This window comes from Microcaecilia unicolor, chromosome 7, assembly GCF_901765095.1.
Source record: "Microcaecilia unicolor chromosome 7, aMicUni1.1, whole genome shotgun sequence".
In the NCBI taxonomy this organism is placed as follows: domain Eukaryota; kingdom Metazoa; phylum Chordata; class Amphibia; order Gymnophiona; family Siphonopidae; genus Microcaecilia; species Microcaecilia unicolor.
Genome location: NC_044037.1, coordinates 200,362,678 through 200,385,173, shown reverse-complemented (window position 1 = coordinate 200,385,173; position 22,496 = coordinate 200,362,678). Strand labels below are relative to the sequence as shown.

At 50.0% G+C, this 22,496-nt stretch overlaps 1 protein-coding gene across 1 annotated transcript in view; it reads right to left on the bottom strand.

The window, feature by feature from the left end:
• The window catches only part of DNAH7 (dynein axonemal heavy chain 7), a 525,690-nt gene that overhangs the window by 431,391 nt on the left and 71,803 nt on the right, over window positions 1-22,496 (bottom strand). The window contains 2 exon segments of the mRNA XM_030210108.1: window positions 12,338-12,604; window positions 19,977-19,981. Of these exon segments, the coding sequence (XP_030065968.1) occupies window positions 12,338-12,604; window positions 19,977-19,981 (272 nt within the window).

The window sequence follows — 22,496 nt, the reverse complement described above, 5'->3', positions numbered from 1 at the left end:
ACGACATCAGCACCAGAGGGGGTCCCGGTACCGCCGACGCACTCTTCCGAAGCCTCGGTACCGATGATGCAGGAGGAAGACGTCTCGATGTAGTCGACGTCGATGCGGTCCCCGAAGACTTTGGTGCTGCCGACGTCGATGCACCCGACGAATCTCCAGATGCCGATGCCGTCGAAGCGCCGGAGAACAGAACGTTCCACTGGGCTAATCTCGCTACCCGAGTCCTCTTTTGCAAAAGAGCACAAAGGCTACAGGCCTGCGGGCGGTGCCCAGCCCCCAGGCACTGAAGACAGGACGCGTGCCTATCAGTGAGCAAGATTATCCGGGCGCACTGGGTGCACTTCTTGAAGCCGCTGGAAGGCTTCGATGTCATGGGCGGAAAAATCGCGCCGGCACAAGAGGCACCGAAACAAAAAGGGGAAAAAACACGTGCGGGCGGCCAATGAGGCCGCTCCCGAAAGCGAAAGAAAACTTACGCTGGGAAAAACTAGAAATACGGGAAAAAGGTTCTTCTTTTTTTTTTTTTTTTTTTTTAAATGAAACACGAAAGACGCGCAAGGGTCCTCTGAGGGGCACGAAATGGCGGCAAAACACGACCGTCCCGAGCGCGGACAAAAGAAGACTGACGAAAATGAGCCGGTTCGGGCGGGAAGACGACCGCGCATGCGCGGTGCGCATCGGCGCGAGGGCTAGCAAACGTTTTTGCTAGTGAAGATTCCGATTGGAGGGGGTGCCGTGGACGTCACCCATCAGTGAGAACAAGCAGCCCGCTTGTCCTCGGAGAATAGTGAGCAATACAGAGTAGGATAAGGGTAGAAGTACACTTAATTATAACTGGAGTGGTGAAATTCGTACAGTTTGAAGTATTAGGATTATGTGGAAGGGGTATTGTTCATTTCTTAGATTGAAATGAATTAGTTCGGGTCTGCTGGGTAGGCTTTTCGGAAGAGGTGAGTCTTGAAGTCTTTTCGAAATTTTAGATGGGTGTTCACAGTTCTGCTTCTAGGTAAAGCGTTCCAGTGCTGGGTGCAAATGTAGGAAAAACTGGATGCATATGTTAATGTCAATGTTCGGTAAAAGGAGAAAGAAAGAGGGATGTTGTGCTGAAGTCACCACTAATAAAGGGGGAGGCATTGTGCCAAAGCTGCTACCACCAAATGAGGTGCCAATTTCCATTTTTGCAGAAGGCACAAGAGACAGTGCTAACTTAGCCCCCCAAGCCAACCACTTACTCTGTGAATACTAGAGCTTTAGCAGGTGAGCTGGCACACAGTGGGTTGATATGAATGAGGGCATTTTGGTTCACTGATTTCCTTCTCAGCGTGAGATCTCTGGGCTTTTCAGTCTAACAGCAGCAAGCACAACATATAAATGTGGGCCTGGGGGCTGTGGAGCAACTGATTGCTGATCTTCCAAGGTTTGTGCATGCAGGTGGTGGAGCAGCTCATAGGGCCTTTCTGGATGTGGAACTGCTGTTTTATTTTAGTCTGTGATTCCAGATATAAACGGTGTCTGGGGCTCTGGTAAAGGAGTGCAGGAATACGATCCTTGCCAGGAAGGGTGGGGATAAAAAATTTGAAATGTGAAATAAAACTGCTTAATAGGTATGAAAGATGGGTGAGCCTAGCCAAGGTGGAATGAGAGGGAACCTAATTGGGGGAGGAATTAGTAGGGGACAAGGCAGGTCAGGTCAGGAGGAAGTAGGGAGCAGAGTATAGAATGGGGGAGTGGAGCAGGTATGGAGGGGTTGTATTAAGCACCCTTCCCCAAAACAAAAGTCAAACTATGCACTAGGAGAAAGAAGTGAGGGAAAAAACAGAATAAGAAGATGAGAGGAAGAAGAAGAAGACATTAAGGCAGGGAGGGACTGAGAAAGAAGTGGGATGGTCTCAGAGAAAAGTAAGTGTATGTTGTGCACAGGTTAAGGTAGGGAAGACAGCCTTTAGAGACTGGCTGGGAGGCGGAGATGTGGGTTGTATAGATGGGCCAGGGTGGACTGGAAGCCATAGCGTGTGAGTGTGGTGTAAATGGGCAGGGAGAAAGGTGGTAAACTGTGGCGATGAGTTGGGGTTGGGAAGGAAGAGAGACTGGTGGCACTTGCAGTGCTTCCCCTGGCATTTCTTTTGCCCACAAGTCCTCCCTTGTGTGCACCACCTGCTGTGTCCTCCCTTGTGTGCACCCCTGATGATGTGGATAACATGAAGAGGGACATAGCAAAGCTTAAAGAATGGTCTGAAATCTGGTAGCTAAGATGTAATGCTAAAAAATGCAGGGACTTGCATTTGGGCTACAAAAACCTGAAGAGCGGTACAGTTTAAGGAGTGAAGTACTTTTTTGCACAAAAGAAGAGTGGAACTTGGATTTTAAGGTAGCTAAACAGATAGAAACGTTAACGGTAAAATCCAGAAGGATGCTTGTGTGCATAGGAAGAGGAATGGCCAGCAGGAAAGAGGACATGATAATGCCTCTATATAATTCTGTAGTGAGATCTCATTTAGAATATTGTGTACAATTCTGGATACTGCACCTTCAAAAAGATATAAACAGGGTGGAATCAGTACTTAGCAACGTGGAGGGGCATAATCGAACGGCGCCGGCCGATCTATTTTGGCGGCGCTGCAACAGCTGGCCAGAACCGTATTATCGAAAAAGATAGCCGACCATCATTTTTTTTCGATAATACGGTTTAGCTCAGCCAAATGCCTTGGATTTAGCCGGGTTTGAGATGTCCGGTTGTGTTTTTCAGCGATAATGGAAAAAAATGCCGGCGATCTCAACCCTGGCTAAATCCAAGGCATTTGGCCGTGGGAGGAGCCAGCATTTGTAGTGCACTGGTCCCCCTCACATGCCAGGACACCAACCGGGCACCCTAGGGGGCACTTACTAAACTTTTTAAAAATATATACAAATACCTCCCAGGTGCATACCTCCCTTACCTTGGGTGCTGAGCCCCCCAAATCCCCCACAAAACCCATTCCCCACAACTCTACACCATTACAATAACCCTTATGGGTGAAGGGGCACCTATATGTGGGTACAGTGGGTTTGGGGGGGGGGGGTTGGAGGGCTCAACACTTACCACCACAAGTGTAACAGGTGGGGGGGGATGGGCCTGGGTCCGCCTGCCTGAAGTCCACAGCAACCAACAAAAACTGTTCCAGGGACCTGCATACTACTGTCAGGGAGCTGGGTATGACATTTGAGGCTGGCATACAGGCTGGCAAATAAGGTTTTTATTTTTATTTTTTTTTAATGTGGGAGGGGGTTAATGACCACTGGGGGAGTACGGGGAGGTCATCCCCCATTCCCTCCGGTGGTCATCAGGTCAGTTGGGGCACCTTTTTGAGGCTTGGTCGTGAAAATAAAAGGACAAGTAAACCTGGCGAAATACTGCTTAACGCCGCTTTTTTTTTCCCATTATCCGCAAAAGCTGGCCATCTGGTAGCCATGCCCATGCCCACCCATGTTCCACCTTTGCTATGCCACCGACACGCCCCCTTGAACTTTCGCCGGCGAGGCGACGGGAAAGTGGCAATGCTGTCAAAAAAGCCGCTTTCGATTATACCGATTTCGCCACTTTTCAGAGATGGCCGGCCATCTCCCGATTTATGTCGGAAAATGGCCAGCGATCACTTTCGAAAATAAGCCTGATAGTAACATAGTAGATGATGGCAGAAAAAGACCTGCACGGTCCATCCAGTCTGCTGAGGAGGAAGGAGGTGTTTTAGAGAGCTCTGCTGACTTCCAGTGGAAAGGGAGTGAGACCTAGCTCCCTCCCCAAAGATGAGGAGGGTCCCTGGGGAGAAGGCCTCAGGAAAGTCCCAGGCTATGGGGCCTCCTGGGGCCCGGGACCAGAAGGCCGAAAGGAGTGGCTCTCTCCCTGGTTTGACTACCGGGAGAAGGGAAAGGAGTCCAGTGGACCGAAGGGAGAAGCAGCCCAGTGGAGGCCACCAGAGCATTTCCCCCTCTATGGCCCAGCTTGCGGAAGGTAAGCGAGAAGACAGTGGAGGGGGGAGGAAGATAGTACAGGCCCCAGAAGGGCGCTTCCAAGGAAGGGAGAAGGAAGAGGCGATGGAAGTTTGCCAGAAGCCTTTGCTGGAGGCAGCTGAGAGTGAGAGTGAGGAGAATGGATCGTCAGATGAGGAGTTCCTTGAAGTGAGCTATGACCCTGATGATCCAGCAAGTAGTGTGGTAAATATTGTAAGACGAATTAAGCTGGTGGAAAAAGAAGTAGTGGAGCTAGGAAAACGTCTGAAAATGGCAAGAACTATGTGTAAATTTGCCCCAGCGGAGCACAGACAAATGTATGTTAAAGAGGAAGCCCGGATATCAAAGTTGTTGGGGAAAAAAGAACACTTGTTGAACTGTTTAAAAAAGGGCTCTGTGAATCCTTTGAGGGAGCTCTATGTTAACCGAGAAAGGATGGCTTCAATACCTCAGTCTGGGGGTTCAGGAACACTACAGTTGCAGCAAGCTTCAGTGTCTTCAGCAGCATTAGACTCAAAAGAGTTGTCTGGGTTCAGAGGTGACCCCACTTTAAAATACATGAGACAGTTGGCAACACAGTCTAGAGCACTTACCCAGCAGCCAGAGGATAAGGAGGCAGCGGCAGGACATGGCTCTGAGGTGGGGGCTGGAGTAGAGATCCTACCTGTGGAGGGGAGGACAGAACTCAGTAACTTTTCAAAACTCCAGATAATGGAGGCAGCAGAGGGAGACGCAGGTAGCAGCCTGTTTTCTACAGAGGTGGTGGTCGAAGTCTCAGAGGGCTTACCTGCAGTTGTGCAAACAGCAGAGACAGTTGCCGTGAAGGAGGCCCTGTTGGAAAAGGGTCAGCAGAGGCAGACTCCGGTATTTTTGGCCGGGTCTGCAATGACTGAAGTGGAAACCGAAGCAGCATGGCATCTGGAGAAGCCCCGCCCACGAAGTCCGGGAGCAGGGGAGGTCTTCCCTGAGCATGGAGTAGCTGGCGGTTTACAGGAGAGGGGTCGGAGAGAGAGGAATAGGAGCGGGCAGCAGCTGGGAGCTCATTTGACCAGCTGTCCATTACAAGAGGTGAAATCGGGGGGTGCTAACAGCCAGCCTGTGGCGGAATCAGGAACAGACAAGCCATGCCCCCGGGAAGCGCCAGCCATTGGGAGAACGCAGGAGGGACTGCACCAGAAGCAAGGGGGAAGTAACCCGATTGTTGAGAGACTTTCGTTGACTACAGAAGTGGACATGGCAAGTCTAACAGATGTGCAGCGGGTGGTGGAGCAGACCTGCCAGCAGGACGGCTGGGAGCGAGGAGCCAAGGGGAGCGGCGGAGTTCCGGAGGCTTCGCCCCTGGTGCCGGAGGTTGGAGGGAGTTCGGGGGCAGAGCGAGCAGGGAGTCTGGTATCGCCAGCTGCAGACCTGACTGGGCAGGTGCCAGAGTATCGCCAGGAGACAGAGGAGAGGAGGCGATTAGCCCAGAGGCTGGAGCCTGCAGTGGCAGGGACGAGCAGGGACGTTCCAGGAAGTGGTGATGGGCAGGACAATCAGTTGGAGGCAGCCCAAGCCGCAGAACTGACTATGGACGTTGCTGGATGTTTGTCTGAGAGGGAAGGGGACGGGGGACAACGGGAGGGGGAGGGGGCAGTGGATATTGAGGAAGGGAGAGGGATGAGGGGAGGGGCAGAGGGACAGAAGGGGGGGGAGGCAGAGGGAAGGGCTGGAACAAGTGTGGAGGGGGGGCGGTGGGGGCTGGGGTCCAAGTCCTTTGCGGCAGTAGTCCAGGGAGGGGGAAGGAGGGAGGGGGGGAGATCGGGTGGTTTTGAGGGCCCAGGGAGGGGTTGGGGGGGAGCGGGGACAGGGGGTGGACAGCTGCCTAAGCGGCGAAATGTGGTACAGCTGAAATGGATAGGGGAGGGGGCAATGCCCTCCAGGGATCGGGTCTTGAGGCTGGTGATGGGGATGGGGTTTATACCCGAGGACTTTTACGCGTGTATACACCCCATCAACATCCCAGAATATGACTTGAGCTTCATGACCCAGAGGGGGATGGAAATATTCTGGGAAAGGTACGAGGGGGTGAGGGGAAAGGGGGAGTGGCGGGACCTCAGGGCCATTCCAGTCAGCAAGCCGGACCTGGTGCAGATCACCCTGCTCGTGAGAAATGAGTCTATCTCTGGGGCAGATTTAGCCTACTGGCTACAGAGGTACGCGGAGCTGAGATCCCCGCTTACAAAGTTACCGGATCCAAGCAGGGTTTGGGCAGGAGGTTGGGGAGCCCTGGTCAAATTGAGACAGGAGAGCCATGTGGTCCAGCACATTCCTTCGGCTGCCTTTATCGGTCGTGACAGGATACTGTGCTTTTACAAGGGGCAGCCGCGGCAGTGCTTCAGATGTGGTTCGTTTAGGCACTTCAGCATGTCATGCCCAGTGGTAAAGTGTGGAAGATGCGGGGATCAGCATGCCACAGAGGACTGCACCGCGATCAGGTGCAACCTCTGCGGCGGGTTAGGCCATGCATATCGGAACTGCCCTAGGGCGGCCCATAACGAGTGGGATATGTGGGGGAAGGGACGGGGAGGGGGGGTAATGGAGGAGGGGATAGGGCAGGGGGTGATAGGCAGGGAGGGGCAAGGGGGGGAGAAGGAGGGGATGCAGGAGGGGGCGGCAGGGGGCTGGGTCAGGAGTGGAGCAGGGGGGAGAGGGGGAGTGGGTACAAGTGCCACAGAGGAAAGGGAAGTTTCGGAGGGGGGGAAAGTAGGGGTGGGCAGGGAGGGGTCGCTGCAGGGGAAGAGGGGGGGAACAGATTTCAGGTGTTGGAGGAGGAGGATAGGGAGGTTGGGAGGGAGGAGGAAGAACAGGGGGAAGGAGAAGAGGTGGAGTTAATGGAGGAAGAGGGGGCGGCAGGGGGGATTGGGGAGGGCAAACGGAAATATGAGGAAGCACTGGAGGAGGGTACTGGTGGTAGGAAGAAGGGCGGGAAGGCTCTGGGGGGAGGGGAGGGGTGCGGGAGGAGGAAGAGGGAAGGGAGGGGGGGAGGGGAAAAGGGGAGTAAGAGGAAAGCTGAGGGGGCCGGGCAGGTGGTGAAGGCCCAAGTGCAGGCTTGGGGGGACAGAGTGGAGCTAGAGGAGGATCTGGAGGACTTGGAGGACTTGGGGGAGGTGGAGGACTCGGAGGAGGAGGTAGGGGGCGGGGGTGAAGAGGGGAGAGGGAGGGATCAGGGGGTGGGTCCGGATAGAGCAAAGAAGAAAGGAAGGAAGAAAGGGGGAGGGGGGGTAAGGTGCAGACAGGACGGCTGCGGGGGGGGGGGAGGGGGATCTGGCAGGGGATGATGTAGACCGCATAGCAGAGGACCTGCTTCAGGGTAAGAAGGGGGTATCCCAGGAGATAAGGAAAGAAGTTGGGAGTGAGCAGACCCGTGACTCGCAATGAGGATGGCAGGCTTAGTGTTGACATTTGCCACGCTGAATGTGGCCAGCATCGCCTCTCCGAAGAAGCAGGGTTTAGCGTATGACTGGTTCGCGAGGGTCCAAGCAGATTGCTTCCTGCTCCAGGAGACTCGGCTGCGGTCCATTGAGGTGATCAGGCGGGCAAGGCGGGCCTGGAAGTGGGGTCCCTCGGTGTGGGGGTTGGCGGGGGAGAGGTATGGTGGGGTGGGTATCTTATTTAAGTCCCACCGGGTGAATATTCAGCGAGTGGTGGAGCTGGGGGTGGGGAGATGTCTTGTTGTGGATGCGATTTGGGAGGATAGAGCACTGAGGGTGGTGAATGTGTACGGGCCCCAAAGCAAGAAGGAAAGGGTGCTCCTCTTTGGGAAGATCAAGCCCTACCTATACACTTCGCGCCAAGTAGTCTGGGGGGGAGATTTTAACACCATATTGCGGAAAAAGGATAGTGGGGGACGATCGGTACAGGTGGGCTATGACGGGGTGGGGGCTGGCAGGGATCATGCGGGAGGCGGAGCTGGTAGACGCGCATGTGGCCTTCTGTGAGGAACAGGAGGGGTTCACGTTCTTTCGAGGGCAGTGTAAAAGTAGAATCGATAGATTCCTGGTAAAGAAGGGGGTTTGTCTGGGGGGTCCACGAACCGTGGACGTGGACTTTTCAGACCACCACATGGTCCTCCTTCAGGTGGGGGGGGGCGGCAGCGCAGAGGCCAGGGAGGGGGTTATGGCGACTAAATTTAAAGTGGTTAGGTAGCGAGCAGGTGCGGGAGGAGTACCGCCGGTTTTTGGAAGATCAGGTGTCAGTGCAGGGGGCATTTCAGTCATTGGGGGAGTGGTGGGATACAGTGAAAGACGAACGCGGGGATTCTTTCTCAGACAGGCGAGAAGGGAGGGGAGGGAAAGGACAAAGTTGGGCATGGCAATAAAGAAAAAGAGGGACACATTGATTTCACAAGGGGGGAGGGAGGAAGAAATACATGATCTCCAAGCACTCCTGGAGCAGGTACAGTACACCGCTACACCTCCTTGGTGTATGAGCGGGACTTCGGGAAAATGTGTAGCCCGGACCCCTTCGCATGCTGCCGGGAGCGGAGGGCGCGCAGGGTGATGGAGGGGGTGCGGGATGCACAGGGGGTCCTGCAGGACACCAAGGAGGGGATTCTGGGGGCAGTGAGGGACCACTTTGCGGCGTTCCTTTCAGCCCAGCAGATTGATATGGAGCAGATGGAGTGTTATGTGGAAGGAACCCCGGGGATAGGTCACGGGGGACCCCAGCTTCAGGCCCTCTTGAACCCGTGGACAGAACAGGAGGTGGAGGAAGCCATCGGGGCGCTCCACAGGAAGACTTCGCCGGGGCCGGATGGGCTAACAACTGAGTTCTACCAGGCCTTTAAGGAGCAGCTGGTGCCGATCCTGGTGAGGGTATGGGGGGCAGCCCAGTTGGAGGGTTCCTTGCCTAGTTCCTTGACAGAGGCGGCTCTTATCCTACTAAGTAAGGGGAAGGACCCGGCGATGCTGGCCAACTGGCGGCCTATAGCACTGCTTAATACGGATCGAAAATCTTTGCGCGAATGCTATTCCAGAGAATGAGGCAGGTGTCTGGGGATTTGCTAGCAGCCTCGCAAGCATGTGGGGTTAAAGGGAGAGGGGTCTTGGAAGCTGCAGCGTGGGTGCGGGAGGGGGTAGAACGCAGTAGAGTGGGAGGGCATGGTAGGCTGTTGGTAACACTCGACCAGGAAAAAGCGTTTGATAGAGTGCAGTGGGGTGTCCTATGGAGCATTCTGGAGCGCTATGGGTTTCCGAAGGGTTGGATAGAGCAATTACAGCTACTCTATCGGCATGCGGGGTGTTTTCCCCTGGTTAACGGGTGGAGAGGGCAGGGGTTTGAGGTAGGGGCAGGGGTCCGACAGGGGTGCCCACTCAGCCCGCTGTTGTATGCATACGCCATCGACCCTTTTATAAGACGGCTGGAGAAGGGGGGGGCGGAGGGGCTGGAAGGGGTGGGGGGGGGGACAATAACCAGTTAAGGGTCGTGGCGTATGCAGATGACGTTACAGTGTGGGTAGCGGACCAGAGGGAGGGAGGTAGATTGCAGAACCTGATCCAGGAATACTCGCAGGCAACAGCGTCGCAGGTCAATTTTCAAAAGTCCAATAGCCTGTGGGTTGGGGATCAGGGGCTGCAATTTGAGTTGGGAGGTAGGTTTCCTACAGCTGTGGAACGTATACGGGTCTTGGGAATATACTTCGAGAAGGGGGATTATAGGCTCTACAACTGGGATAGGTGTCTCCAAGAAGTGAAGGGGAGGGTGGATAGATGGAAGGGGTGGAAAATGACCATGGGGGAGCGGGTACAGCTCATCAAGGCACACTTAGTTCCTTTGTTTCTGTTCGTCAGTTACATCTGCCTGCTGCCGGAGAGCCGGTACACGGCCTTGTATGGGGTGTTCTTCCGGCTGCTCTGGGGCAACAGGACGAATCCGGTAAAACGGAATGTTACCTATCTGCCTAGGAGGGAGGGGGGGGTGGGCATGATAAACCCAGTCCTGTTTTTCAGCGCTTTGTTCCTGCAGTTCAATCTGGGGAGGGCGGGAGGGGCGGGAGCCACCGGGGTGGGCTAGGAGTGTCCTGCAGTGGTGGCCGAGATATTGGGACCTATGGCGGGAGGGGGGGAGGGTAGTGGCACTGCGAAGGGGGGCTCCGGGGGGGGTGAGTTATTGCAAGACCCTAGTGAAATTGGTGAGGGTGTGGGGGCTGACGGTGGGGGAGGTGAAGGCAGGACAACGGGGGGTCTGGATGGACAGAGTACGGGCGCAGGTGTTCTCAGCTCCTCTGGCGCTGAGGGACGCGCCGGCCCCACGGATGCAGCAGGGGTTACGGTTGATTGCTTCGAACCGCATCCCGGTGAAGTATAAAGACCTGGCGTGGCTGTCCTTTCACGGTAGACTGTACGTCCGAGGAAATTTGAAATATCGCAATGTGCGGGATAGAGGGTGCCACGGGAGGAATGTGCTGGAACTGAAGAGACGATGGAGCATTTCCTGGTGAGGTGCCCATTTACAGTCCAGGTCTCTGACCGGGTTTCCTCGTTGCTGCAGATCCCCAGTTTCCGCAACTACAGCTATGCGGACTGGGTGTATGGCCCAGAGGGTGGAGAGGGACGCGGGGATCCGGTAACACGCTTTCTGATTTCGGTGATATTGCGGTACTGCCTCTGGATGGCGCGCTGCAGGGTGTCCCTGTACCAGGAGGTCCGGCCGGCGGAGGTAGTCAGCTGGGATGTGGTAAGGGCGGTGCAGAAGCGGCGAAGTGGGAAAGGGTGGAAAAAGGGGTGGGGGTGGCTTCGAGGTGGTGGAGACACGTGAGGCTTAAGCCGCCATGAGGGGACATGCTTCCCGGGGATTGTGTGCCAGTTGTCTGAAGGGGTTGTGGGGGGTCGGGGGGGGGGGGTTGATCCATTGTATTATTGAGGAGGGGGTGTACATAGATAGGCAGACCATGTCTAGCTAGGAGCCTGGGGTTTGATTTGCATGTCCGGTTTTTTTCTTTGGTCTTTCTAATAAACAGTTTCCACTGTACTATTGAGGAGGGGGAGGGGGTGTACATAGATAGGAGGACCGTGTATAGCTAGGGGCTTGTTTTTGATTTGTATGTTATTTGTTTTTAGTTTTTTCCAATAAAAAGAGTTTTCCAGTCTGCCCAACAAGATAACTCATATGTGCTACTTTTTGTGTAGAGGTCAGCTACTACAATGGTCAGTGGTCTTCATCACAAAGGTTATGGGGACAGACTTAAAGATATCAATATATATATTTTGGAAGAAAGGCGGGGAGAGGGGACATATAATAGAGATGTTCAAATATCTCCATGGCATTAATGCATAGGAGGCGAGAATATTTCAACTGAAAGGGAATTCTGGAATGAGGGAGTATAGGATGAAGGTGAAAGGAACAATCTCAGGAATAACCTAAAGAAATACTTCTTCATGGAAAGGGTGGTGAATACGTGGAATGGCCTCCTGGTGGAGGTGGTGAAGATGAAGACTTTATCTGGATTCAGGAAAGTTTGGGATAAATACATAGGATCTCTAAGAGAGGGAAAGGGATAGTAGATGGCATGGATGGACAGGCTGCATAGGCCATATGTTCTTTATATGCCTTCATTTTTCTCTGTTTCTGTGTTTATGGTTAAAGGTACAGTTATCCAGATATTTTCCTTAAATATTGACACACAAGTTGTCTGTCCTTTCAGACCTAATATTTGAAAAGATCCAGCAGAAATCCACCGAGGTAGAGAACTCTGAAATCCCACGGAAAATGGCAGAAGGAGAAAAGTGGAAAGATGACCAGAGACTCCAGAGATGAGAGAGAAATAACATTGCTACTTTAAGAAGATTTATTATTCAAAGACTCGGCACAGTATTGTGTTTCGGCCTATGGTCTGCTTCAGGAGTCTGTTGGTGATAAATGAGTAAAAAAATCTCCAAAATTGTATCTTTTCAATGTAATAATATAAAGAGTTGGTCTTCAAAAAGACCTTTGTTGCAGTGTAGCATGAAGTATCAATTATATCTCTCTCTTCTCTGGAGTCCGTGGTCATCTTCCCACTTTTCTTCTCCTTCTAATATTTCAAAAAAAAACATTTATGCAGCCAGCACTCACTGCTGACTGCATAAGTGCTTTTCAATATGGACCAGAATGATTCTTTAGGAAGTTAATAAATAAAATAGCAGAGGGGTGACAAAACAGCAGTCAAAACATGCTAAGACAGTATAATATTTTTATTGTGCTAAAAACATCAACATACTGAGTTATTGTTTTTTCCTATACCTTTTCCATTTCACAATTTTACTGATGATACAAAAGACCAAAATGTAACCAAAATTCCTACATTTTTCATATTTTCCTTTAGAAAATTTACCTTTCTGGAACTGTATTGTATTTTTTCTGAAAGCTTTTGATATCTGAGAACTTCTTTCATAGATTCTTCAAACGTATGCTCTTCTGTCAAAAACTGATCCACATCTAAATCCGCTTGATTGTTGATCAGGAAATTATACTTGTCAAATAATTTGAGGTGTTCTTGAGGTAGAATACTATCATTAGCAATCACTTCTTTAACTTTCCTCTTATGCTCTTCCACAATTTCATCAAGGATTATTGGTTTCAAGTTGACTTTGTTTCCAGGCTTTAAAGAGAGTAAGGATATTGTTTCTTTATTTCAGTTGTTCACTCACACTCTCATGTCCCCAAAATAAAAAAAGTGCTAAAGTCTTCTTGATTGGACACTATTTAGAAAGGTATCTTCATCTATCTTGTGCCCAACAGTGTAAGTAGTGTATGACACAATCTCAATTGTACCAGCTTTTTCAGTGCTGACTACAAAATGGATGTATACAGCAAGTCAAGAATAAAATACTTTCAAGCTAGGTCATCAGACAAAAAGCACTCTCACCAAAGCAAGAGACTAAAGCTATGGCAACTTTTTTAGGTTGTGACATTTCTCCTGTAATATTTCATATTAAAGAGAAAGAGCACCCCTGTGCTTTAATTCCATAGATTTTTCAAACACAACAGTTTCAAAGCAAAGGAATCATAAGTAGCAAAAAATCCCTCTCATATATATCATTAAATAGGTGGACATTATGGTGCATATGCAGTGAATTTTTGTAAGCATGCTAGAGAAACCCCCTGGTTGTAGATGTAGTCTAGGCTCCTGCCTAGTCACTGCCCGGGATGGTGGGTTAAAGGGGCAATAAAGAACTTATTTGTTTGTAGCCAGGTTCAGCAATGTCCTATCAGACTGGAAAAACACAAGATCAGATATAGCACTCCAAAAAAAAAAAAATGGTAGTCCACACCAGTTGTTAACTTGAACCAAAAATAAACTTTACTTGTGCTTTCAATTGATGAAGCATACAACATAGCGCAGGGGTTCCCAAACCTGGTCCTGGAGCAGGGGTGAGCTGGTAAATTGTTAACAGGGGGCTCTCTCTCGCCAGCAAAGTAAAAGAGAATTCAGGAGGGGCCCAAGCCCACATTTTGGAATCCATTTGTTAAAGTAGCCATGGAGAACCGGCTCCCAAAATTCTTAAAAACTTAACAAACGGCTCTCGAGAGCCTGTGAGAGCCTGCTCCAGCACACCACTGTGACCAGGAGGCACCCCAGCCAGGCAGGCTTTGAGGATATCCACAATGAATATTCATGAGAGAGATGTTAATTCCTTTTCCCTCAGTTAGAGATATTGCAGGTCAATTATTTATATATTGATGGAAAAATAGCAACCAGCTTGATGACAGTTCACAGCAGTCAAATGTTAGTGACCTGCAACCTGCATAAGCTTGTACAAAAAATTAAATGAAAACCTCTCTACCTGAAAAGTAACCAGTCCCTTAGCTGGCAAAGGGGTTGCAGCCTGGATGAAATGCACTGCTCTAATAAATCATCTCCTCCTTCACCTGGATTTCTCTGGGGTGCAGTGGTTCCCCATACCACCATACAGTGCAAGTCAGCAACTCTTCTAGTTCTGGTTCTGGTCCCAGGAACTCCTGAATCCTTGTTCCAAAAACAAGTGCCTGTGATGCCTTCCCATGTGAGTATAGGCAGGCTGATTCTTCAAAATTCAGAAAACAGTGACAGGCATGGGAGGAAACAAAAGTAGGGACTTTCCCTGTGAGATGGATGGTCAGAGGTGGGAGATGACCAAAGACATTTTTTGGCAGGCAAAGCAGGAGCTTAAATTACCTTACAGGAGTTCACTGCTGCCTCCAGGAACATCCCTCAAGAATAAACCCCTGCTTCACTTCCATTCCCTTCCCACTGACTTCCCCAAGTCTCTGGAAAGTTCTGGTGCCAAAAGGTCTTCCAAACAAGTGCAGGAAACAAAAGTTCACCAAAAGGGCAACCTAGGAGCTCAAGGGTTGCTTTAAAAAACTTGAAACAAAATGCTGCCAGAATCCGTAGGCAGCCTTTTCTTACTAGTTAGACACCTAGAACAGAAAAAAGGCTACATAGGAATAGGCACATAGGCACAAAAAAACAAAATCTGGAACAACAGGGATAGAAAAGTTACACACCTGTAGCAGATGTTCTTCAAGGTCAGCAGACCAAGTATTCTCACAGCTGGGTGACGTCAACCGACAGTGCCCAGTGTGGATGCTTATTAGTGAGATTAACTTAGAACTTTCTAGCAGTGTCCCACCACTGGTGCCTTCCCACCTGAAGCATGGGTTCCTCAGTCATTTTTAAAAAGCTAAAGAATACAACTCCAAGGGGAGGTGGGAGAGTATGTGAGAATACTTGGCCTGCTGCCCTCAGAGAACAACTGCTACAGGTGAGTAACTTTGCTTTCTCAGAGGACAAGCAGGTCGTTATATTCTCAAAGCTGGGAAATCCCTAGCTACTAGGCTCACCGAAAACAACAATGCTAGGATGATAGAGCCTCAAAACATCTAGGCCTGAAAGTCAATTAACCTGAAACTATTTGCATACTAGTTGTGAAGGTTCAGCCTGGAACTAAAGAAAACTGGGCCTAGGCAGAGTCAGTCCAGCTTGGGAATAAGCGAGGGAAATGCAATCTGTTAGCCAGTTGGAAATGGTGCATTTACCGATGGCAACTTCCTTCCTGTTGGGATCAAAAGAGACAAACAACTGGGCGGACTGTCTGAAGAGCTTTGACCGCTCCATGTAAAAGGCTAACGCTCTCTTGCAGTCCAAGGTGTGCAAGCTGGTTTCGCCAGGGTGGGTATGAGGATGGTTGGCAAGACAATCGACTGGTTCAGATGGAAATCCAACACCACCTTCGGCAGGAACTTAGGGTGCATGTGGAAGACTACTCTATTGTAATGAAACTTAGTATAAGGTGCATCCACTACTTAGGCCTGAAGCTCACTGACCCTACGAGTGAAATAACAGCCACCAAGAAAACGACCTTCCAAGTCAAGTACTTCAGATGGCAGGAATTCAGTGGCTCAAAAGGAGCTTTCATCAGCTGAGTGAGAATGACGTTGAGATCCCATGACACTGGTGGAGGCTTGACAGGGGGCTTTGACAAAAGCAAACCTCTCATGAACTGAACAACTAAAGGCTGTCCAGAGATAAGCTTACCCTCTACACACTGATGATACGCACTAATTGCACTAAGGTGAACCCTTACGGAGTTGGTCTTGATACCTGACTCTGATAAGTGTAGAAGGTATTCAAGCAGGGTCTGTGTAGGACAAGATAGAGGATCTAGGGCCTTGCTGTCACACCAGATGGCAAACCGCCTCCATTTAAAAGAGTAACATCTCTTAGTGGAATCTTTCCTGGAAGCCAGCAAGACCCGGGAGACACCCTCCGAAAGACCCAAGGAAGCGAATTCTAGGCTCTCAAATGAGGTTGGGATGTAGAAACGACCCCTTGTTCTGAGTGAAGAGGGTCAGGAAACACTCCAATCTCCACGGTTCTTCGGAGGATAATTCCAGAAGAAGCGGGAACCATATCTGATGCGTTCAGTATGGCGCAATCAGAATCATGGTTCTGTGGTCTTGCTGGAGTTTCAACAAAGGTATGGGAGGATACATATACAGAAGGCCTGTTCCCAAATGTAGGAGAAAGGCATCTGACGCTAGTCTATGGTGGGCCTGAAGTCTGGAACAGAACTGAGGGACCTTGGTGTTGTGCTGAGTGGCAAAAAGATCCACCAAGGGGGTGCCCCATGCTCGGAAGATCTTGCGGACTATGCCCATATTCAAGGACCACTCGTGAGGTTGCATTATCATGCTCAGTCTGTTGGCCAGACTGTTGTTTACGCCTGACAGATAAGTCGCTTGTAGAAACATGAAATGACAGCGTGCTCAGAGCCACATCTGGACGGCTTCTCAACACAGAGGGCGAGATCCGGTGCCACCCTGCTTCTTGGTGTAATACATTGCAACCTGATTGTTTGTTTGAATTAAGATAATTTGGTTGGACAGCCAACCTCTGAAAGCCTTTAGAGTGTTCCAGATTGCTTGGAGCTCCAGGAGGTTGATATGAAGATCTGTTTCCTGGGGGGACCAGGCTCTCTGAATGTGAAGCCCATCTACATGAGCTCCCCACCCCAAGAGAGACGCATCTGTTGTCAGCACTTTTTGTGGCTGAGGAATTTGAAATGGAAGTCCCAAAGTCAGATTGGATTGAATTGTCCACCACTGAAGCGAGAGTATGAGCTTGGAGGACACCCGGATGACATCTTCTAGGCTCCCCATGGCTTGAACCACTGAGAAGCCAGGGTCCATTGAACAGATCTCATGTGAAGATGTGCCATGGGTGTAACGTATACTGTGGAGGCCTATGAATTCCAATTGCTGGACAGGAGAGAGATGGAAAAGAACCAACTTCAAGAGATCAGTCCAAACTCCGGGTAAGATGCTCCAAAGACGGTCAGTGTTTCGGCTTTTAAAAAAGCCTTCATCAGGGGTCGATCAGTGAGTGCACAGTTGTATACTGATTGACAGTGGAGCATATGAATTGATCTCTCTAAATGCAGAGAAGATTACTATCTCACACCAAGATTGGACTGATCTCTTGAAGTTGGTTTTTTTTTCACTTTCTTTTGTTGCTGTTGAATTTTTGTGGATATTGTGAACCCCCTTTTGGCTTTGCAGGAGAGAGATGGGACATGGGGAAGTTTATTATGAACCCTAGTAGATCGAGCACCTGAACAGTCATCCACATGGACTCTTGAGCACTGTCCTCCGAGGTGCTCTTCACCAGCCAATCGTGAAGATAAGGGAACACATGCACTCCCAGTCTGCGTAGCGACGTTGCAACTACCGCTAGACATTTGGTAAACACCCTGGGAGAGGCCAAAAGGCAACACGCGGTACTGAAAGTGATGTGTTCAGGGCCCTCAGGTCTAGGATAGGACGCATCCCCCTGTCCTTTTCTGCACAAGGAAGTACCTGGAATAGAATCCCTGCCCTTCTTCCCCTGGTGGAACGGGTTTGACCGCATGGGCCTTTAGAAGGGTGGATAGTTCCTCTGCAAGTACCTGCTTGTGTTGAGAGCTGAACAATTGAGCCCTCGGTGGACAATTTGGAGGTCTGGATGCCAGATTGAGGGTGTATCCTAACCGAACTATTTGAAGAACCCACCGGTCAGAGGTTATGAGAGGCCACCTTTGATGAAAAAATTGTAACCTCCCCCCAACTGGTATGTCGCCTTGCACAGACACTTTTATGGTGGCTATGCTCTGCTGGAGCCTGTCAAAAGCTCGTCCCTTGCTTTTGCTGGGGAGCAGCAGAGGCCTTAGGCACACACTGTTGATAAGAACGAGTGCACTGGGGTGTAGCCTGAGCAGGCTGGCGGGCTGCCAGGGCATACCTATGCCTAGAATAAGTGTAAGAAGTACTCCAGGACCCACCAAAATACCTCCTGGATGAGGAGGTGGTAGCAGAAGGCACCCGGCGGGAGAGAGAAGACATAGCATCGGTATGCTTCTTGATCTGGTCAACCAGTTCTTCAACCTTCTCTCTGAAAAGATTATCCCTCCAGCATGGGGCATCCACCATCCTCTGCTGGACCGAATGGTCCAGGTCATAGACACGCAACCATGAGAGTCTGCGCATCACTATACCTTGGGCAGAGATTCTGGCTGCCACATCAAAAGTATCATAAGTGCCCTTGGCCAAGAATTTGCAACACGCCTTCTGCTGCTTGATCAGCTGGCGAAAAGGCTCGGCGTGCTCCGGAGGGAGTGTATCGACCAAGTCAGACAGCTGCCTCACTGAGTTCCGCAAGTAGACGCTCATGAAGAGCTGGTATGACTGAATACGGGCAATGAGCATCGCGCCCTGATACATTTTCCTCCCAAAAGAGTCCAAGGTCCTAGCTTCTCTGCCTGGGAGCGCCAAACCATAGTCTCTAGTATTCTTGGCTCTCTTGAGAGCGGCATCCACCACCATGGTGTCGTGGGGTAACTGAGACCTTGCCAACACAAGTTCCCAGTGAATCCGATATTGGGTATCAATTTTCTTGGGGACCACAGGGACAGACAGAGGGGATGCCCAGTTCTGCAGGAGGACTGCCTTGAGTACCTCATGCAGGGGGGCAGTCACTGCCTCCTTAGGTGCAGAGGTGTAGTCCAGGGCTTGAACATCTTAGCCCTGGGCTCATCCTCCACTTCTACTGGGAAGGGTATGGCCTCAGCCATCTCTCATACAAATGAGGTGAAATAGAGGCTCTCAGGTGGTGATAGCCTTCACTCAGGTGGAGGGGAAGGTTCTGAAGGAATCCCATAGGACTCATTGGAGGAAAAGTACCTGGGATCCTCTTCAGACTCCCATGAGCACTCCTCTTCGGTGTCGGACAGCACTTCCCTCAGGGATGTCTAAGACCAAGCCCGCCTTGACTTTGAAGACCCGTGGCCTTGAGGTTGGTGCATGCCTTGGCTCCGGCGAAGCTTCCTCCACCAACGTTGAAGAAGAACCGGCCTGGGTGGCAGTCAACACCGGAACCACAAGCAGAAGGCATGGTAGGCACAGGCACTCCCGATGCCGATGCACAATGCTACATAAAGGCCTCCAATAGCTCTGGGAGCAAGGCCTGGAGTCGCTCGTCGAGAGCCACCATCGGTAAAGGCTGTGGAGCTGGTGCAGGCTCAAGTTACCTAATTGTCTGGGGTGTGGGAGCAGGATCTCGGCTGGGAGACAAACGCGCCGGCACCTCTTGAATGGAAGGGGAGTGATCCTCCTGGCGTCAACACTTCTCGGGTGCTGGAACCCTTGGCGACCCAGAGCTCCTGGCACCATGCATTGAACGAGATCAGTGTCGATGCTTCTTGGCCTTCGCCCGATGCACCTCACCGAGACTCCTCGGTGCCGACGAGGATGACATAGAATCCTCACGCTGCTTTGGGGTTGGGTCCGACGATGGTCGGTCCCGGGGAGCCTGTACAGCAGGAGACCTCGAGACAAGTGGAGACCCACTCGATGCCTCACTACTCCCAGTGTCGCTGGGTCTCGCAGCAGCAGCCATCCCTACCGTGACTCCCAATGTCGATGTCTCCATCGACGCCAATGCCGCTGACCTCGATGTCAACGTTGATGTCGAAGGACCGACCAAGCTCCAAAAAGTTTCTCTCTTTGAGCCTCTCAGGAAATTTGCATCCTTTTCTTCATACGAAGACAAAGGATGCAATTTGCTAGGCTATGGTTGGGCTCAAGGGCCTGGATACACCAAGAATGTGTATAAGTACCAGAGATGGTCCGGTTGCACCAAGTACAACGTTTGAAGCCACTGGGAGTCTTTGATGACATGGAAGGGAAGACAGATTCGGCGAGAACAAAAGTCTCGATTGTGCCTAAGAAAAAAAGAAAGGCACAAAAATAGGGATTACCCCGACCGAGCAATCCTAAGTATTGCCCATGACAGAAAAATAAAGAAAACTTAAACGCAGGCCGAAAAGAAAGAAAAATAAAGGAACCTTCTTTTTTTTTTTTTTTTTGAAAAATAAAGTAAAAACTAGCCAAAAGGCACTGACAAAAAAAGAAGGCTCTTTCCCGGGCAGCAGAGAAGCTGCAGAGAACACCGCCACTCCTTCTTGCGGAAAAATATTGAATTGAGGAGCGCGGTCATGTGACCAGTGGGAAGGCACTCCACACATGTGCGGTGCAGCACAGCATACGCACCAGAAGGCTCTAGTAAAATTCTCTCTTTTTGCTATGCGACATGCCGGTTCCAGGGCCAACGCAGATCGTCGACCCACTTGTGAGAATGATTCAGCCTGCTTGTTGACCCACTTGTGAGAATGATTCAACCTGCTATCTCTGTTATAGGCTACTACCCACCCTTGCTGGTGTTATCAGGATGCTGTCTCTCCGATCGTGCTGCTCAAGGACAATCACGTGACTCCCCCCAATACTACCCACCCTTGCCGGTGTTATCAGAACACTGTCTCTCTGCTCATGCTGTTCAAGGATGATCACGTGACTCCACCCCCCCACCCCCCATCGATACTACCCACCCTTGCTGGTGTTATCAGGACACTGTCTCTCCGCTCGTGCTTCTCAAGGTCGACCATGTGACTCCCTCCCCATAAGACTTCCATTTCCAAACCTCTACACCGCTTTTGCACTATTTTAAGGGCACTGAATTTAGCTGTTCTTAGTGATTTCACTCTGTTGCTGGATGTGATCATAATACCCTGCTATCTCTGTTATAGGAGATTACCCACCCTTGCTTGTGTTACCAAGACACTGTCTCTCCGCTCGTGCTGCTCAAGGGCGATCATGTGACTCCCTCCGTAAGAATTCCGTTTCTGGACCTCTACACTGCTTTTGCACTATGTTAAGGGTACTGAATGTAGCTGTTCTTAGTGATTTCCGATGTACGTGAAAGTTTTTTCAATACTTTTCCCTCACAGCTCTTTACACATCATGAAAATGAAGTGTGCACGAGAATCATTCCTAGTATTGTCCCCCATCTCTCTCTCTGCTGAAGGTTAGGAGTCTTGTCGGTAGGCTCTATTGAAAGCTACTATACGATTTCTCAATCTGCTGATTCTGGGGGATTTTAATGTCCATTTGGATGATCTTACAAATCCAAGAGCAAAAGTCTTTTACGATTTTCTTTCTGACCTTTCCTTGTATCAATGGATCTCCTCTCCTACTCACATTGCAGGCCATACTCTAGACTTAGTCCTTACTCTTCAAGACTCTCATACATCCCTATCTGCCTTCTCTTTCTTACCTCTCCCATAGTCTGCTAATTATCTTATTCTTTTCCATCTCATGCTGCCTTCACTTCGTCCTCCGTTTACTGGACTAGGGCTCTTTCCAAGATTGACATGTCTTCACGTTCTCCATTCTTGTTCACTGTTCCATCACATTTCTCCACTAAATCATTTCATGATCAGGCTGAATCACGGCACACTATCTTGGCACAAGGCCTTGATAAAATTGCTCCAAAAGCTTTTCATCAATGCTGCTCCATTAAAAGGAATATCAGGTACTCACCAACCTTGCTACATCTAAAACGTCAGTATCGTCGAGCCGAAAAGCTTTGGAAAAAGTCTAAAACTCCTGCCACTCTTCAAAAATATCATCAGCTACACCGCGACTTTATCATTTAAAGAAAGCGAAAAAAGATTATATTACCAAGAAACTCTTGACATCCTCTAATCCATCCAAAGGATCTTTCTTCTATTTACAAATTACATCTTGCATAGCAACAAATACTACACATAACTTCCTTCAGCTGAGGATCTGTCAGTATTTTTCATTAATAAGAATGATACTTTAGTAAGCACTTTTCCAATGTTACCCAGTTCTTCAACATCTCATTTCCCATTCTCAGGCTGGTTCATCCTCCTGGTCTTCCTTCAATATGCCAACCCTTCTTTCCTTGCAAAACGTTGTCTACTATGAAAGTTGTCTACTTATTGTCCATGTGATCCTCCTTATGTCTTCCTGGTTAAAGACACTGGAGTTAGATTTGCTTCCAACGTTGCTATCTCTGATTAACCTTAATCTGTACTCCAGTCAGGTTTCTGATCTATGGAATAAGGCTATAGTCCATACCATCTTGAAAAAAACCTTCCTTAGATCCCATTATTCTTAGTCATTACCGCCCAATATCTAACCTTTGCTACATGTCCAAAGTATTTGAAAAACCAGTTTTCATTCAACTTACCTCTTTTACAGAAAAAAAACATTGGCCCTTCATCCGCGGCAATCAGGATTCAGAGCACATTATAATTAAAAAAAACATTATGGGCAGTCCTGTTGAGGGGGCGGAGCAAGATGGCGGCTTCGACATCGCTCCACGAGTGACTCTGGAGGTTTGTAAGGTTTAAACCCGTCTCTACGAGCTTTTCTTCAAGCATTTCTTTTTAAAGAACTGAACCTAATATGCCGCATACGAAGAGAAAGGGCTCAGTTAGAGCCGTGACCCAACCAGCACTAACCTCGACACCAAACCAGCAAACCATGGAAAATTATCTTGTGCAATCCACATCATTAGCGACAGGAGTTCCCGCTGAGTTATCGGATCAGGGAGAATCCGAACTCCAGGGACAGGACGTTTCATTGTCCCCTCCGTCGCATTACCCTCCGCC